Source organism: Podarcis cretensis, assembly GCF_951804945.1.
Source record: "Podarcis cretensis genome assembly, chromosome: 11".
NCBI lineage: Eukaryota > Metazoa > Chordata > Lepidosauria > Squamata > Lacertidae > Podarcis > Podarcis cretensis.
The window spans coordinates 56,016,273-56,034,862 of NC_137180.1; the positions used below are offsets into that span (position 1 = coordinate 56,016,273).

Sequence of the window (18,590 nt, forward strand, 5' to 3'; positions counted from 1 at the left end):
ATGTCAAAGAGAACAACAACTACCAGACTTTTAGAAGACATCTGAAGGCGGCCCTGTTTAGGGAAGCTTTTAATGTTTGATGGACTACTGTATTTTAATATTTTGTTGGAAGCTGCCTAGAGTGGCTGGGGAAGCCCAGCCAGATGGGCGGGGTATATATAATAAATTATTATTATTATTCCTGCCTGAGACCCCGGAGAGTCGTTGCCTGTCAGTGTGGACATTGCTGAGCTAGATGGACCGGTGGTCTGACTCACTACAAGGCAGCTTCCGATGTTCCTCTACATGGCCAGGGGTCTCTGGGGTTGGAAGTAGACCCACTGGGGTGATGCGAGCCTTGAGAGGCACCCAAGGAGGCCAACCCCTAAACCAGCCCTGACGCAGGCAGGAGTGAAAGCAAACAATAGAGGCTAGAGCAAGGACACAAAGCACTTTAAAGGTAAGGACAAAAAGTCTGTGCTTTGCTGTATGTTTGTTGGCAGAAAGATGAGACACAATAAATAACTATCTTGTGCGCACAGCAAGAGGAACAGAGAACATGGGACGTTATCAAGGGAATATGTTCAGGGTTAGATCTGGGTGTGTGGCTCTGTGTGTGTGTGTGTGTGTGTGTGTGTGTGCGCGCGCGCGCGCGCACAATCCCTATATCCTGGGAAATTGTGTACAATTCTCCTTGCCCCCCCCCTTTCATGTTGGTCATTTGTCCCACACTTGCTGTTTGTAGAGGCTGGAGAAGATTGGCATCTGTAAGCCACAGGACCAGGAGACAGGAAGTCTGCATTTTCTTCCTGGTTGTGCTATGGGAATGATTCCCAGCCTTTATTACTGGCTCCCTTGTCGCTGGCTCTCGCTCTCGGTCAGCTCAGATAAGTCACGTACTTTCTCCCTGGCCCCCATCAGTCTAGGGCTCGAGCGTAACGGGAACTGCCTCAAAGGGCAGTCAGGCCAGAGACGGAATCAGAACCCGAGTTCAGAAAGGGAAGCAAGCTGTTCATTCAGTTAGGAAAACGGAGTAGGGAGGAAAGGGACAGAGAACATTTTTAATCAAGGACATCCTTCCCCAACTTGACGCCCTCCTACTAGTTCCAACCAGGAGTGCCTCTTTATTGCCCTTTGTGTGCAATTTAAAATAAATTGCACACAACTCTTTTTTAAAAAGGCTTTCTGAGACAGACCCTTGGGGAAGGATGGACAAGTCCCTCAGAGTAAACTCTCAGATCTTGGGGTTCTTTAGGAAGTCTCTCTTAGACATCCAAATGAATGTCATTACCCAAATGAATGCCTCAGTCCTCGGTCCAGTATACCTGAAGGAGCGTCTCCACCCCCATCATTCCAGTGCCGAGGGCCTTCTGGCGGTTCCCTCACTGCGAGAAGCCAAGTTACAGGGAACCAGGCAGAGGGCCTTCTCGGTAGTGGTGCCTGCCCTGTGGAACACCCTCCTACCAGATGTCAAAGAGAACAACAACTACCAGACTTTTAGAAGACATCTGAAGGCAGCCCTGTTTAGGGAAGCTTTGAATGTTTAACAAACTACTGTATTTTAATACTTTATTGGAAGCTGCCCAGAGTGGCTAGGGAAACCCAGCCAGATGGGCGGGGTATAAATAATAAATTATTATTAATTATTATTATTATTATTATTATTATTATTATTATTAATAATAATAATACAGGCCCTAAGACTGAAAAGATTATTGTGCTCCTCCCCAGGAATTTCAAAAGAAAAACAATATTAAACCATAAAATAACATGTATAAACAAACAAACAGATTTACTGCAACACATGACAGGATCTTATTTCCTTGCCTTATTTTGATCAAAGTTAGCAGGGCATCCAGAGGCATAACTAGGCTCCCCTGCACCCTTGGCAAAGAGCTGTATCATCAAGGAGAGGTGTGATTTTTGCAGGGGTCCCACCCAGGCCTGTGCCCTTGGCCCACCCCTAGGTGCGCCCCTGAGGATATCCCCTAGTTTAGGTGAAGATAAGCAATAAAAAGATAACAGAAGAACGGGGGAAGAGTGTGCAGTGGAGGGTTCGGAAGTCTAATGAAGTTATGGTGTTTCCCATGATTACTACTGTCAAATGTCAATTTCTTTAAAAAAGAAAGGTCTCTCTCTCCCCCCCCCCCCGTGTGTGTGTGTGTGTGTGTGTGTGTCTGTCCACCCCCGCTTTGCCGGTGCCTTAAATGCATGCTTAATCTGTATATTGGTTAATTCAGCACTGTTGACACCCAAGAGATTAGTAGTAGAATGGATCAGATGTTGCAGGCTGCCCTGTGATCTTTGGATGAAGGCAGTATAGAAATTCAATAAATAAGAAATAGTAATAACAATCAGATAGGAATCTAGTTCCACCAGCTTTATCATTGGAGGAAACCAAGGATCTGTTGGCCTTAGTGGGTTGAATTGCACCCCACCCCCTCCAATTGCATCTCGAGCCGTATTTGTACAAAGCTGTTCACATCAGAGGTGGGTTGGGGACGTCTACACCTGATGCTTATGGCCTTTTTGGTTTCCGTGCCCCTGCAACATCCCTCTGCCGCCAGAACTCCTATTCATTAAGCTTCCATCTGCACTTCTGCATTTATCTATGCCTGAACAATGGCTGTTAGGTATGTTCAGATTACCACTGACCCCACTTCCAGTTTTCTAAAAAGACTGAAACTGGCTTGGGGGAGGGATGCATGCAGCAGCAGTATATGCCAAGGAACTGCAGGATCAATATGGATTGCGGTTAGGGTCATGCGGCTTCAGAAATTAGCAGTGAGCACCCCCCAAGGCATCCTATATCCACTTACTTTGGAGTGAGGACCATTGAACGCAATGGGATAGACATGAGCGGCAGGGCCAGAGCCCAAACGTGGCCCTCCAGCTCTCTCTCTAGGCTGAAGGTAAAGGTAAAGGGACCCCTGACCATTAGGTCCAGTCACAGACGACTCTGGGGTTGTGGCGCTCATCTTGCTTTATTGGCTGAGGCAGCTGGCGTACAGCTTCCGGGTCATGTGGCCAGCATGACTAAGCCGCTTCTGGCGAACCAGAGCAGTGCACGGAAATGCCATTTACCTTCCCACCGGATTGATACCTATTTATCTACTTGCACTTTGACGTGCTTTCGAACTGCTAGGTTGGCAGGAGCAGGGACCGAGCAACTCTAGGCTATGCCTCTCCCTAGGCTACGCCTCTCTAGGCTACACCGAGCAACTCTAGGCTACGCCTCTCTAGGCTACGCTGACCCAAAAGCACCCCCTCTCCCCAGCGCATGATCCTAACCAGCTCTCTTGGGCATCTCTCTCTTGACTAGGTGGAGAATGGAGAGATCCACGAGGGTAGAAACCTCTGGCTTTGTTGTGGCCGAAATGTAGCTTAAGGATCCTATCAGTTGCTCCCCAACCTCATCCCATTTATGCCTCTGGCCCTGCCCACCACTGGCATGCAGTAGGAACGCAGCCCTCCAGCTGGAAAAAGCTTTCTCACCCCTGATGTATAGGATTGTGCTGTAAATCTTTCCTGAAATTCCCCACTTGTCTTGAGCAGCAAGGATTCTTGAGGACTGGGGTGGGGGAGAGAAGTTGCCACTTTGATTTAGAGATCTGCCCGGCTCACTCTGCCTGAAGGGCTTTTCTACTGAGCCACTGAATTCTGCCCAATGTTTATTGTACTCCTGGTATCTTGGCCAAAGGGAGAACAGATCAGCTTGGGATGTGATAAGCCTTGCGGTTTCTGCCGCTGCTCACCCACCCACAGCATGCAGAGTTAAGGCTCAGCCCTTAACTGTTAAGGCTGATTATTTAGCACACAGATGCAGCAGTCAAAGGAACAGAAAGCAAAACGTTCTTTCTTTCTCGCTTAACGCTTTCCTAGGGGAACATCACAGGCAGATTGCCAGGAGCACTGCTGGTGTCACGTATCGGAGATCAGGCTAAACGATGAATCAGGGAAATCCCCATTTTTGACTCTCACTTCAGCCACATACTCAGGCAGGCCCTCCATCTCTTTGCCTCAGACCCACACCAACAATGTGGGGAAACACCGACCCACCTCAAGGGATTGTTGTAAGGAAGAAGCACGAAATAAATGGGTGTGAAGTGCTTTCAGCGTTACAAAACCATTGTGGAAATGCTGAATATTAGAATCGTAGAGTTGGAAGGGGCACCGAGGGTCATCTAGTCCAACCCCCCGCAACGCAGGAATCTCAACTAAAGCATCCATGACAGGTGGCCATTGAACCTCTGCTTAGAAACCTCCAAGGAAGGAGAATCTGCCATCTCCCGGGGGAGATTGTCCCACAGCCGAACAGCTCTTGCTATCAGAAATTTCTTCCTGATGTTTAATCAGAATCTCCTTTCTTGTAACTTGAAGCCATTAGTTCGAGTCCCACCTTCCAGAGCAGGAGAAAACAAGCTTGCTCCATCTTCCATGGGACAGCCCTTGAGATATTTGAAGATGCCCATCATGGCTATCAATATTATTAGTGCTTCCTTTGCTACTGGAGAGAAGCAGTTTCCAAGTCAGAAATAAAAGTGCGTTTCTGCCTCTTTGGCAGGCACATGCAGCACAAAATTTAGGGAGCAGAACTTTCACATTCCTCAGCCTGGAGGCAATTTACAAACTGACCCACTGAATTCTTGTAAAGCTGAATGAAATCCCCAGTTTCACCTAACGCTGCCCCTGATACCTGCTCTTTCATTCTTCCCACCAGAGTCCTGTTTTTTCTAATCATTTCCTCCTTTATCCCCTGGCTTTTAAAAGTGGCTTTTTCCTTTCGTTGTTGTAGTTTCAGGTCAGCTAGAAGAGGTGAGCATCTTATTCAATAAAAACAAATTGATCTTGGAGAAAGTAAGACACCACCAAGCTATCTGACAACAAACTGGTAAGCTTCTACTATGTTTGTGATATATTTCATACTCACTAGCAGCCTCATACCCAAGAATCCAAAAAAATCAAAAAATCAATGCAGTTTTCAATGGTTCAGTCTACCATCTTGATTCAAAATGACAGCTAATGGTATCCAGGCACAGACAGAAACCCGCTCCTTGATCTCAGGAACTATAGTGCAAAGCTTAGCTGCTGTTGTGCTTTAGATTAAACTGAATCTGGCAACCCCAAATCCACTCCCAGGGACAATCCGAAAAGCAACGTCTGGTCACAGTCTGAAGTCACAACAAAAGAGGCAAGGTCCAGAAACGGTCCAACATCAAAACAGTGGGAATTTCCATCGTCAGCTAGATCACAAGGTACAGCAGGGAGCCGCTGCAAGGACAGCCAGCATTCTTTGCCAGGACCTGGACTGAGCCTTCAGAGTCCCACCCAGGCAATCTGGATTGCTCACCTTCTCAATTTAGAGTAACCCCTCTACCTATAGCCTGGAAGAAGGGATGCTAAGGCTATCAGCAGCTACCAACCACACTGGCTATGCTCTACCTCCACAGTCTGTGGCATAATGCCTCTGAACGCATAATCACAAATGAGGAGGATGCTTTTGTGCTCAGGTTCTGATCGTTGGTTTCCCGTAGGCATCTGGCTGGCCTTTGTGAAAACAGGATGTTGGACTAGATGGGCCATTGGCCTCTTCCAACAGACTCTTCTTATGTTCTCATTCTGCTGTAAACACTCAAACCCAGGTTCCCTTGGGGGGAAAGTAGTAAGTCTTATAACCAAAACATAATGAGTGGACTTCCAAGAATTGGAATTGGATAGTTGGTTAAAGCGTGGAGCTCATAAAACCAAGGTTGCAGGTAGAATCCCTGTAAGGGACAGTTATATATATTCCTGGGACTCAATGATCCTCCGGGTCCCTTCCAAGTCTACAATTTTACGATTCTGTGATTCTACAAACTGGCTTGCTACTCATATTATACTTATCTGGAGGTTGCCTAGTCTATATAGCCTGTATAGGGAAGCAAAGGGCTGTCTGCAAATTCAACTGAGAAAACTGAAAAACACGCAGTGAAAGCCATTCAACTTCCGAGGCGCGTTGGAAAACAGAAGCATTTACTTCCGGGTTTTTGGTGTTCGGGTTCTGAAATGTTCATCAATGGAGAACCTCGAGAACCGAGGTACCACTGTATACTGGAAGCTGCCCAGAGTGGCTGGGGCAACCCAGTCAGATGGGTGGGATACTAATAATTATTAATAATAATATAGTCACAAGCAGAACACAGATTATTAGAGCTAGACAAGTAAACACAGCAGGGGTGACAGCTTAAATAAAATATTGGCGGGGGGCTAAGCCCCACCCTGAATAATCAATCACAAGATGCAACACACACACACACACACACACACACACACACACACTTGAATGGAAATGCCCATCAACTTTGGGCCCCTCTGGCCTCATCAATTATTTTATGGGTGGAGCAAAGAGACCTCAGCCCTTAGGAGTTGGCTCCTATGAAAAAGCATATTCCTGTGCGGCAGGCGGGTTTATTATCTGCCCAGTCTTGCCCATGTATATCAGTGGGGACCACACAATGCCCTTTGTGCACAGCCGATCACATCCCCCCTCTCTGCTGCTAACATACTTTGCGCACAAAACATGTGGACACCCTGTACAGTAAACAGGGATTGGAAGATGTGTTTGCCATGCTGCAGATAACTAAATGAAAGGTCCCCACAGAAACGTGAAAGCCAAGAAGGTAGGGGAGGTGGGATTAATTTGTTTTGCTTGGATGCGATTTAAATATGTCAATATTAGAGCAGTATAATTACCATCCGAGTCATTCCGGCAAACAAGCCGGTAACAGAGACAGCTTTAAAGGAGACACGTTTCCTCCTGGCACCGTTCTGAGACAGGAACCAATTGAATAAAATTAGCTCTCCTGATGTATGTTGCTTTGTCTTCAAGACCAACTCCAAGGATACCTCGAAACCTAAAAGGTGGAAGAGGCCAAAGCCTTGTGGAGGTAAGCTGACAGTTGCCTCGTTTAGCAGCTATATTGAGACAAATCTGGCAGAATCCATTCATTCAAATCATTGACATTTATAGGTCCGGAAGAGGTCAAAATAATGAAGTCCTGCCTGCTTCCTGAAAGTAGGGTCTTCCATGCATCAACGGCACCTTTGAGATACGTCAAAATTAACCTTCATGATCCAGAAAGCGGTTAGTCCCAAGCAAATCAGCAGGAATTAATGAGTGGCCTTGAAATACAGGTGACTCCAGACAGCTCAAGCAGGTGTGCCAAGCCACAAACTACAGCTTCCCATCGCTGCTAGTCAAAACAGACTCCTAAAACAGTTAACAACCTGATCCCTATTTACTCAGAAGACAATCTTACAGATTTAAATTGTGCTTATGCTTATGTTTGAACTGTTATTGGACTTGGGTTTGGGCTGTTCTTCATTCAAGTTAGGAACTATCAATCACAGCAGGCCTAAGTGATATTACATTTTTGATGTTGGCATCCGTCTGTCTCAAGAGAGAGTGGAGTGCAACTATGAAGGTGAAAGTCAAACTGTTGTGTTTGCAGCACCAAAGTAATCTCCCCAGGGCGCAAGCCCGGACAGCATGTGACAAGACACTCACACACCCCCAGCCTGGCTGATGTGGTCCAAAGGAAAAGAGCGATACATTTGGCACCAGCTTGGCTGTAGGAGTTGCTGGAAAAAGGTGTGCAAGCCGCCATTCAACCCTCTTAGGGACTCCACTTTGGATTTGTGTAGGGTTTACTCAGTGATTTTTTTCTGGGGGGGACGCAGGGGTATGCATACCCCTAAACATTTTGTGTATCTAATGGGAGAAATTTTTAAAATTAAAATTATTATTTTTTAAGATGACTGGCAGAATCCAAGACCTGGGAGAAGAACTGGTGGAGGAGGACTGGAAGAAATTTAAGGACTATCTACAAAAATATTGTAAATTGTATGAATGTTAAGAAAGATGTAAGATTAGCAAAAACACGGCTCCAACAAACTAGTTATAAAGAATATAAATTTAAATTTAATTGGTAGATGAAAAGATAAATTTTGGATAAGTAATATTTTATGATTAAGCTTCAATAAGAGTATGTTAAATCCCAAAATTTGAGACATTAAATATTGGAAAATTATATTATATGAATTAAATTAAGTTAATAATTTGCTGGTAAAATCTATGTTTAGAAAGCAGGAACAAGAGATGTGAGGAAGTCCAAAGTTGAGAATGAAATGTGGATAATGGAAAATATTTTGTTATTATGTATGTTTTTTATTGGTTATACAAAAATTTAATAAATATTATTATAAAAAAAAATAAAATTATTATTTTTTAGCACGGTGAATCGTCAGTTCCATTGCTACCCCTGATGGCAGCCTCATTTCCTGTTGCGGTGTTTCCTGATTCTCAGACGGAATGACAGTACCCCTAAACATATTTTTTTTTTAGGAAAAAAAGCACTGGGTTTACTCCTTAGGCTTTTCTTGAAGAAATCCCACAAGGCAGTGGAAGTATACGACCAGAGTTTTCTTTCTCCTGGATGAGCTACCTTCCCAGATTGACGGGCCCCACCTGCCCCTCACTTCCCTCTTCTTTACCTTAGTCAGGCCATCGGTCCATTGAGCTCAGCATTTCCTGAGCGGCTCCAGCCACACAGGCGCCTCCTCGGCCAAGAGGTCTACTTGTGAGTAAGCAGGGCTTGATATTCCTTCACTGCCTGCAGCTGCGGTTTCAGAAGCCAGCACATAGAGCAAGGCGATTCCTAGGCCTCAGGGCCCTTGGGCCTAGTTCCCGAGTACAAGCCTCCGGCCTGCCTTGCTTGTTGTGCCCTTTGCCTGTGCCACGGACCTTGGACTGCTGCCTCACTCTGCTCCGGGGTCGTGTTTGGGCCTAGGCTGAGTCTCTGGCTGGTTTGGGCACCTGCAGCCCCGCTATCTTTGCTGAGCAGTTTAGGAAGGCTTTCGTCTTCGCCTCACTGGGGCCCCGGACATGACAGCACCCTCGAGTGCCCATGAAAAGAAGCTGGATGATCCAAGTCCCTAGTTCTCAACAGGATTGCAAGCAGAAGGCCACGGGTTCAATCCCCAGCATCTCCAGGTACGGTCTTGCCTCAAATCCTGGAGAGCTGCTGCCGGTCAGGGTAGACCATGGATAGGCAAACTAAGGCCCGGGGGCCGGATCCGGCCCAATTGCCTTCTAAATCTGGCCTGTGGATGGTCTGGGAATTATTATTATTATTATTATTATTTGCATGAGTAGAATGTGTGTTTTTATTTAAAATGCATCTCTGGGTTATTTGTAGGCCCTGCCTGGTGTTTTTACATGAGTAGAATGTGTGCTTTTATTTAAAATGCATCTCTGGGTTATTTGTAAGGCATAGGAATTCGTTTATTCCCCCCCCCCAATATATATATATAGTCCGGCCCCCCACAAGGTCTGAGGGACAGTGGACCGGTCCCCTGCTGGAAATGTTTGCTGGCCCCTGGTGTAGACCGTATGGGGCTAGATGAGCCCAACGGTCTGATTGCAGCTTCCTGTGTTTCTGTGTTCCTGCAGGGCCTTTTAAAAGTGTGCCGTTGCTAGTAAATAAAAACGAAGTAAATGCCAGTTGGCTTTTTTCAGTAGCCTAGGGTTGCCGTATTCTGAGCAGCAAAAATCCGGACAGAAAAGTTGATGAGCTTTTTTGGCAAAATCACACACACACAAAATTGATGTTTTTGAGCTGTCTTTAAGGAAAATCAGCAAAAACAACGCTGCCGACCTGGGTTGCCATGCGCCCAGATTTTCCTGGACATTTTTCTGATTTCCGCCAGGACACTGCAGTATTCCAGATATGTCCAGGAAATTCCAGATGTATGGCCACCCTACAGTAGCCTGATCAGGAATTCTGGATTCTGCTGAATTTGCTGGGTCCCTATGCTGGATTCTTTGACAAAATGTGGTTTTACTTGTCAGAGCACTAAAAAAGAAGCAGCAGCTGGCTGGCAGCCCACCCTGATCTAGAACTCCTTACAACAATCATTTTTGTCTTTTTTTTCCTTGTTGCCTCTTGACACGAAGAGTTCCCACTTCCTTAACTCATGTTGATAGTAGTGCCAATAAAACCAGGTCTGGTATTTTAATAGCTGCATTCAATCAAAGCACATTTCTACATGGACGTTAAAAAAAAAAGGCATAACCATTCACAGAGCCATATTTTAAGGCTGAAGGGTAGGCACTGGTTCATTTTTATTTTGCTTTGCTTGTGATTTCTTAATTGAATTGACTCGTAAGTCAACTTTTGCAAAGTTTGTCTTCAGGGTCAGCTCCATGTTTGAGGGGCATCTGGGCAAAGTGGTCTCTGGTGATCTCACACGAGACTTTCCTCATGTTGGTGGTGGCAGCAACACACCAAGGGGCAACTACCAGTTTTAGTTTTTCATAATGCCCCATTGCGCCTAATGTAGTGTCACTCCAGGGCATCGTGGGAAATTAAAATTGAAGTTCACAGAGCCAGCTTGGAGTACCAAGGATCAGTGTCAGCATATTGGTGAATCCTGCAGGAACCCTGGCACCTGCCCTCAGATGCCAAGTAGTTATGCTGAATCTCATACCCCACAAGTGTCCCAGAAAAAAAGGGACATCCCATTTTTCTCTGCAAGAGCATGGCAACCCATTTGGCTGCTGTGATATTGCATGACTTCGCACTGAGATCTTGCCCTGAAAAAATGCGCTGGGGGGGGGCATCATCTCACGTGGCATCCCCAAACAATCATTTTACAGCACAGTCCCAATAACAGCACATATTTCAGACTCCATGATATTGCATGGGTCACGTGATTTGGGAGCACAGATGGAAAGATGCACATTCCCAGTTTTGGTACTCAATAAGTTGGAGGGTATGGGATCTGCTTGTGTTGTTTGGCTCAAGTAAGAGCCAAAGGTTATGTTTATCCTAGCTGTTAACCCCGTTCAGACATTAACTTACCTTGAGTTCAATATACACGTGACCTAGGCCTGCTCAAACCACACCTTCTCTCTTATTTTCATGGCATACCACAATCAAAGACTTCCTGGGTGAATTAACTATAGTTTTCCATATCACCTTTTTGATGTCTATAGGGGCGTTCTTAGCTTATCTAAAGTCTTGTCTGTTGACACACGTAAAAATAATAACATTAATAATTCTTAACACTTGCCTTCTCCCTCTTTAGCTGGTTTTGCTCAAGAGTTTTTTTGGAGCAGCTTTGAGTTTAGCCATAAATATAATTTCCAAATCCTGGCTTTGGGTAAGATGATCCGAGGCACCATTCCAGTGTCACAAAGATTTTGTTGCCCATCTACAAAGAAACAAACATTTCTTGGAAGGCGACAAGCGGGAGCTCTGTTTGTGTCCGTTCCCTGAGGGCAACCCAGTAATCAGTAAGGCGTTATTTTTAGGAAAATGAGATCCAATGCAGATATCAGTTCCCCTTAAAGCTACTTTTGGGCCTGCACTATTTATCTATTTTGGTGCCACTTCTGATGGCAGCACTTGCAGAGGCCCTCTCAGCTTCCATCAGAAGGACTGGCCCAAATGCCTGCAGAAGAATGATGAGCAACAGTTCGTTTTGAGGCCCAATTCAAAGTGCTCATGTTAGTGTTTAAAGCACGTAATGACTTGGGCTCCAAATATCTGAAAGACCGGCTTCTTCTCTACAGAAGAAACTTTATTTTTACCAATCTCCTCATTTGGGGAAAGTTTGCTCTTTTGAAGTCAAAAATGGCCATGTTGGGTTTGCTTGGTGATTGGTCGTTTGTTTACATGTATGGTTTTCCCAGTAGTGATGTATGGAAGTGAAAGCTGGACCATAAAGAAGGCTGATCGCCGAAGAATGGATGCTTTTGAATTATGGTGCTGGAGGAGACTCTTGAGAGTCCCATGGACTGCAAGAAGATCCAGCCTATCCATTCTGAAGGAAATCAGCCCTGAGTGCTCACTGGAAGGACAGATCGTGAAGCTGAGACTCCAATACTTTGGCCACCTCATGAGAAGAGAAGACTCCCTGGAAAAGACCCTGATGTTGGGAAAGATGGAGGGCACAAGGAGAGATGGTTGGATATTGTTCTTGAAGCTACCAGCATGAGTTGGACCAAACTGCAGGAGGCAGTGGAAGACAGGAGTGCCTGGCGTGCTCTGGTCGATGGGGTCACGAAGTCAGACACAACTAAACGACTAAACAACAAAAACAACAAAATGTTTAGTTTAATACCACCATGGTCATGACAACACCTACATCTTGCAGCAGGTACTGAACACCACTCAAGATTAGGTCCAGGGTTTCTGCTATGGCTAATTGCTCTTGGGCACAGTCAAATGGAATATCTAGAATTTGTACCTCTTTGTCATGACTAGAACACATATGTAGCCAGTCTATGTGCAGGAAGCCTTGTCCCCAGAGTTGCTCAGGAATTCCAAGAAACCAACAAATCAGTGCAGTTTTGAAATCAGTAGCTAAGGTCAGTTTTGATCAGGTTCATTCCACCACCATCTTGATTCAAAATGGTGTCCTGCTATATCCAAACACAGACAGAAAATGGCTCCTTGATCTCAGCAACCATCACCAAAAAATTGGTTTTGATATCTTAATAGGTGTCCAAATGAACGAATAAACACACAGCTTTCCAAAATATATAATGCAAGTGGATGTCACTTGGCTGGCAAAAGCTGTAAATTTTTCTTCCATCTGGTAACATGGAAGCTTACCTTTCAGCAGAATCCGCTGAAACACCTACTGTATTTTTTGCTCTATAAGACTCACTTTTTCCCTCCTAAAATGTAAGGGTATCTTGGAAAGCGTTGCAGCTTCAATTAAAGGCTCCATTTCTTTACATGACCCTGATGCCTGTATTCTGAAATTCCACATGGCAGTATTTTCATTGTGAAGAAACATCTTTCCTTTCTGACGCACCAACTTCTTTGTGAACTGGCCGTTCTCACTTTGGATGTGTTCACAGATACAATGGAAGTTCCATCATCAGGCCACCCCGAAGTGACTTATAAGAGGCAGGGGGTTCTTTTCAGTGCCAGGAAATGTAACATTATTGTTGTCTCTGAATTGGTGCTCTCGCAAGTTGTTAAATCCTTGGCCCCAAATTAAAAAGAGAGACAGAGAAGTATAGAATTATTTCTTTTCTTCCCGGGCCAGGGGGGAAGGCCGGAGGGAAGAAAATATATCAAAAGAAACGAACACAGTTACACAACCCTTTCTCACCTACTATCAAGCCTCATCTCTGTTAGCAAAAATATCATGTTACCTATTTTGTGTCTTTCATTGTGTGGGACCAACAAAAGTACAAACACTGTGATCTGCTATGGTGGATATCAAATGTTCCAGCCGGACAGGGTAATTTTGTGATCACTGAAAGAAGAAAGTTAGAGCAGAGTGTTCTCTAACTGCTACACAACTGTGTGAGACAATACATTATACTGAGCTGACTCGACACCACAGGACCCTTGCAGACTTCCTTTTTTTGTTGTGCGTTTATGATGATTCGTGCTCGTGATGGTATTGGGGCGGTTATATGAGATCCTGCTTTCATCACTGTTCGAGACTGCAGAAGTTTTGATTTGAACATATTTCCAATCAGTGTATTACCCTGAAGTAATGCTGAAAACCTGTAACTTCTTAGGTCTCTATGTGCATCAGTTCCAGGTAATTTTTTTCCTGCTTCTGCTGCACTGTATTTTGAGAGTGCCCCTGCAGACAGCAATAATATGGTGACACGGTGGAAACATCACACAACTAATAATTCAGAATGTTGGACAGGTGGTCTGGTGTAAGTCCATCACTTTTTGCATCAGTTACATGTTGCAGAATGCACCTGCAAAAAAAAGAGCAGTTTGGAGAGAGCCAGAATCTCATCAACCACTACGTAAGCAATTTGCAAGCTTTCTACATTCGGGAAAAAACTTTCCCATTAACCGCTGATGAACTGCTGTATATTTGTTGAATTGCCTTTTTCCCATATAGCCATCCCAGATGGGGGATCTCTTCTTTTTCCATCAGCTCTGTTCATCATTATACCATCTGTATGGCATTGCAAAGCTGGTGTTTCTGCTCTTGTGGCTATTAAAGCAAAGGTGCGACAGACTGGCTGTTGAAAGTGACCTGAGATGTGGCAAGCACGGCTCATCCATTCTCACATTAATAATAACTGAAGGCGCCTTTTTGAAATTTCATGTGGGTGGTGTTTTTTTGAAAATTTGCATATATATATTGGAATATAAATACTTAGATTTACTTTTATTATTATCCCAAACTTATTATTTGACGTTAAAAGTATGGGAAGAATATGGGATTTTTCTGTTGGCTGAAAGGGGGCATGGGTTAGAAAAGGCTAAGAAACAACGCCCCAGCAGAACGAGTACACTGGATACTGCCCGATATCTTTTACCCATGTACACATAAAAGCATTTTGCGTGTGTACGTAAAAAGTTAACGGTGAATGGTTCCAAAATGAAAACGGAAACCTGACATAAAGGCCGCAGGTCTGTGCAGCTTGTGACTCCTGTTACTCAACCTGATGGTGAATCCATACAGTTTATGGATTCTCTAGTGAATCCATGCCTGACCCCAGTGGATTCCATTTGGCTTCGTGGCTCATAAATGGCACAGGCTTTCTCTAAAATTCTATTTTGACTGACGTCCTACATCCCCAACCCCATTTGCTACATCGGTTTTCAAAGGGCTTAAAGAACCAAGTATGTTTTATCAGGGTACGGTGGCCTTCTGTTAGGGCTAAGCGTGGGACCTCTGTACCAAGGACCCAAAAGGGGCTTTGAATAATAATAATAATAATAATAATAATAATAATAATAATAATAATAATTTATTATTTGTACCCCGCCCATCTGGCTGGGTTTCCCCAGCCACTCTGGGCGGCTTCCAACAAAGATGAAAAGTACACTAAAATGTCACATATTAAAAACTTCCCTGAACAGGGCTAACTTCAGATGTCTTCTGAATGTCAGGTAGTTGTTTATCGCTTTGACATCTGATGGGAGGGCGTTCCACAGGGTGGGCGCCACTACCAAGAAGGCCCTCTGCCTGGTTCCTTGTAACTTGGCCTATCGCAGTGAGGGAACCGCCAGAAGGCCCTCGGAGCTGGACCTCAGTGTCCGGGCAGAACGACAGGGGAGGAGACGCTCCTTCAGATATACTGGACTGAGGCCGTTTAGGGCTTTAAAGGTCAGCACCAACACTTTGAATTGTGCTCGGAAACGCACTGGGAGCCAATGTAGGTCTTTCAAGACTGGTGTTAAAGGGTCTCGGCGGCCGCTCCCAGTCACCAGTCTAGCTGCCGCGTTCTGGATTAGTTGTAGTTTCCGGGTCACCTTCAAAGGTAGCCCCACGTAGTCCAAGCGGGAGATAACCAGAAGGCCCTGCCCATTAGCTGGTTGATCACCTGATCGTATGGGCAGTTTGTGCATCCGTAAGCTGTGATGGTCTGATGCTTGGGTACAAGATAGGTGCAAACCAGTTCAGGCTGCAATCCTACATGCACTTACATGGGAGCAGTCCGTGTTGACCTGAGTGAAGCTTACTTCTGAGTAGACGCCACTGGGATGTCACTGTTAATTGTCCCCTTTGGAAGTGATCAAGCCTTACTGAATCTGAGTTGGAAAGTGATACGGTGCCAAGCGCAGGGGCTCGAGGCAAATGATGACATATTCAAAGCTGTTTGGGGACGGAACTTCCGTTATCCCCGCTCTGTTCCAAGAACATGCCGCTGTTCCAGCAGCAGACTGGAAGGAGAGGCGCATGTTGCAAATACCGGGTCTTAGCAGCAGCCCAAAGCGGCTGAGGGTGATGACGGGAATGGGATATAGAGGTTGGCGCAGGCAGATGGGGCCTTGATACATCTCTATAGCAAAAAGGACCACTCCTCCTCCTCAGCCCTGTGCCTTTTAAATTTAAAACGGGCCCTGCCAAAATGCAATCCGATTTATTTACAGCCGGGACAGAATCTGTGGCCTCTTGACTTCCTAAGAACACAACTAGCGTATAGAACACAGGGCATAACAGGAAAGGCCTGGGATTCTGTTCCCTCTTCAGAAGCGAAAAGAAAAGCCCCAGAGGTTCCCCTCCTTCCTCTTTGCAAGTCTTTTGCACTCCCTCCACCGATGACTGATATATAAATGCAACCATATCAAATGGGCTGGTCCCATTTCAGGAGCACGCCCTGGCTGCCTTACATCTTGGCCCAAGATCGAATCTCACAAGATACTCTGCAGTGATTTACGGGTGACTCTCAGTTTGTCACTGGCTGTTGCAGGAATTAAGGCTGTGTTTTGCATGCTAAAGCCTTGCTTATTTTTCTATTCTTACTTAATCTATTTGAATAACACTACCAGGGTGCTGTTTCGTCTGGAGCATTTCCCATTCAAATAGCTATTGCTTCACTTTCTTCGCTCTTTCATGTTGCCACAGATGTGGCAGATCTGTGTTGTTTGCATGTTCCCTGTGTCGTGTTGCAGACCAAGCCACGACACAAGATTTAGGTAACGCAGATTTATGGCTACAGTTTTGTAGACTCCTTTGGGGAAGGGACGCAGTCGTAATCGCTGCAAACGCTTGTTCTTTCTTTCTGCTGGCGCCATTGTTGTCTTTTTCTCCTTGCAACATTATTTTTCATTTCATTTCTATAACACTTTATATTTTTTAAGAACAAAAAAATCAAAGAAGTTTACAGCCTACATTAAATCATCAAATAAAACACCCCAAAATAAAACTCTCCCCCCACAACCTCACAATGCCTGTGATAGCAACGTCCCATACCAGATGTAACCTATGGATAGGACTCTGAACTGAAAACAGAGATGTTTTATGTACCTTTGTTATCCATGAAAATCATTCAATAAAAAGAATTTTAAAAATACAAAATATACATTCAAAGCAACAGAAGAAGAAACTAAAATATAATCTTTTGCACAGAACACACCTGCTGCAGTTGCTGCCGCTGCCAGTGATTCTAAGTCAACAGCCATGCTCAGGAACACACAGCCATCATCTTCCAGAAAATCAGGTGAGTTGAGTGTGATGCTACTTCTTTTTCTTTTTTAAAAAAATAATTTTTATTGGTTTTCCAACACAAATAAAAACAAACAACACATTCACATACACAAACAAAAACATATACAACATGTATAATTTCATAATCCTGTTTTCATACCCCTTGTTTCTCCGACTTCCCCATACCTCCCTTTTACTGCATCCTTAGTTTTTAACATTTTTTTTTTAGCAATTCTCCAATAATTAATTATTTAATTCACTTTCATTACATTCCTTTTTCTTTAACTTATTAGTTACAGCTGCAATTCTCTATTTCTTATTCCCTGACATCTAGCACTCCTCAATTTTGCAATAATTTTTAAGATATATCTTGAATTTCTTCCAATCTTCTTCCGCTGTCTCTTTCCCCTGGTCACGAATTCTGCCGGTCATCTCTGCCAGTCCCATATATTCAATCACCTTCATCTGCCATTCTTCCAGAGTAGGTAGTTCTTGTGTCTTCCAATACTTTGCGAGAAGAATTCTTGCTGCTGTAGTAGCATACATAAAAAACGTGTGATGCTACTTCTTGCTATTCTAATTTTGCCCCAGGAGTGCTTTGGGCCTTCTTGTTGGAAGTAGTATTTGTGGGGCGGTTGGGAGAGCAAGCTTCCTTTGGGCCCTGGTATTCAAAGAGGATGTGGCAGATGCCAGGAGGGCAGTTCTCAGAAGTGTGCCCACTCTTAACACCTGGTCTTTCAATAGCAAATATGACATCGTTGACTGTGATGGTCTTCCAGGACTTCAAGAGTCTGCTGACAACAGCTTCACAGTTGTCAAAGGGATATTCCCACATGCCAAAGAAGAACATAGGCTGCCAACTCAAATTTTATTCTATAAGCAATGGAGACTAGAGTGTTTGGGGTTTTCCCCCCTACGTAGTCCACTCACAGTTTAGATCTGTTACAAAAAAAATTTGCCCCTGAAAAGCTGCTTCTTGAGAAACCCGTATCATTCAGAAAATAAAAGCTCATTGCAGGTTAATTCTGTGCTATCCCGCAGTTTGAGAACAGATGTATGTGGTGCCAGCCATCAGGAGGGTGATTATCCAGACCTGTCCAATTGACACTCTACCAAGACCTGTAATAGGCACTTCCTTCTTCATTTCTCAAGTCAGGAGGAAAATGCATGGATAACTTAATGAAGGCAAGGGTTTTCAGATATGTTGTGAAGTTACTACATCTACCCTTATGGGTGGCATGATCTAGCATGTTGAGGATGAGCATGGATCATTCCAGACTGAGAGAGACGACATTTTTTATGTTACAAATGGGTTTACTGTGTAAGCAGCCTTGGATTAGCCTCTTTTGCTCTTCTACAAGAAAACAGGTGGCCTGTCGAGAAGCTAAGCCAAGAGAGGTCAGTGGCTAGAAGAAATCTATACTGAGATAAATGCACGGAGGGTGATGTTCTGCTGGTGATTGTAATAATGAAGCTCACATCCACACTATGCCTTTAAAGCACTACAGTGGTGTCCCGCAAGACGAATGCCTCGCAAGACGAAAAACCCGCTAGACGAAAGGGTTTTCCGTTTTGGAGGCGCTTCGCAAAACGAATTTCCCTATGAGCTTGCTTCACAAGACGAAATGTCTTGCGAGTTTTTC

The 18,590-nt window shown here is 44.6% G+C and overlaps 1 protein-coding gene across 1 annotated transcript in view; it reads left to right on the top strand.

The window, feature by feature from the left end:
• Positions 1-8,569: 8,569 nt before the first annotated feature.
• The window catches only part of SMAD7 (SMAD family member 7), a gene marked incomplete at its 5' end in the record, with an annotated part of 111,652 nt that continues 101,631 nt past the window's right edge, over positions 8,570-18,590 (top strand). Inside the window, 2 exons of the mRNA XM_079994974.1 lie at positions 8,570-9,010; positions 16,870-16,960. Of these exons, the coding sequence (XP_079851100.1) occupies positions 16,921-16,960 (40 nt within the window). The remainder of the gene's footprint in view (positions 9,011-16,869; positions 16,961-18,590) is intronic.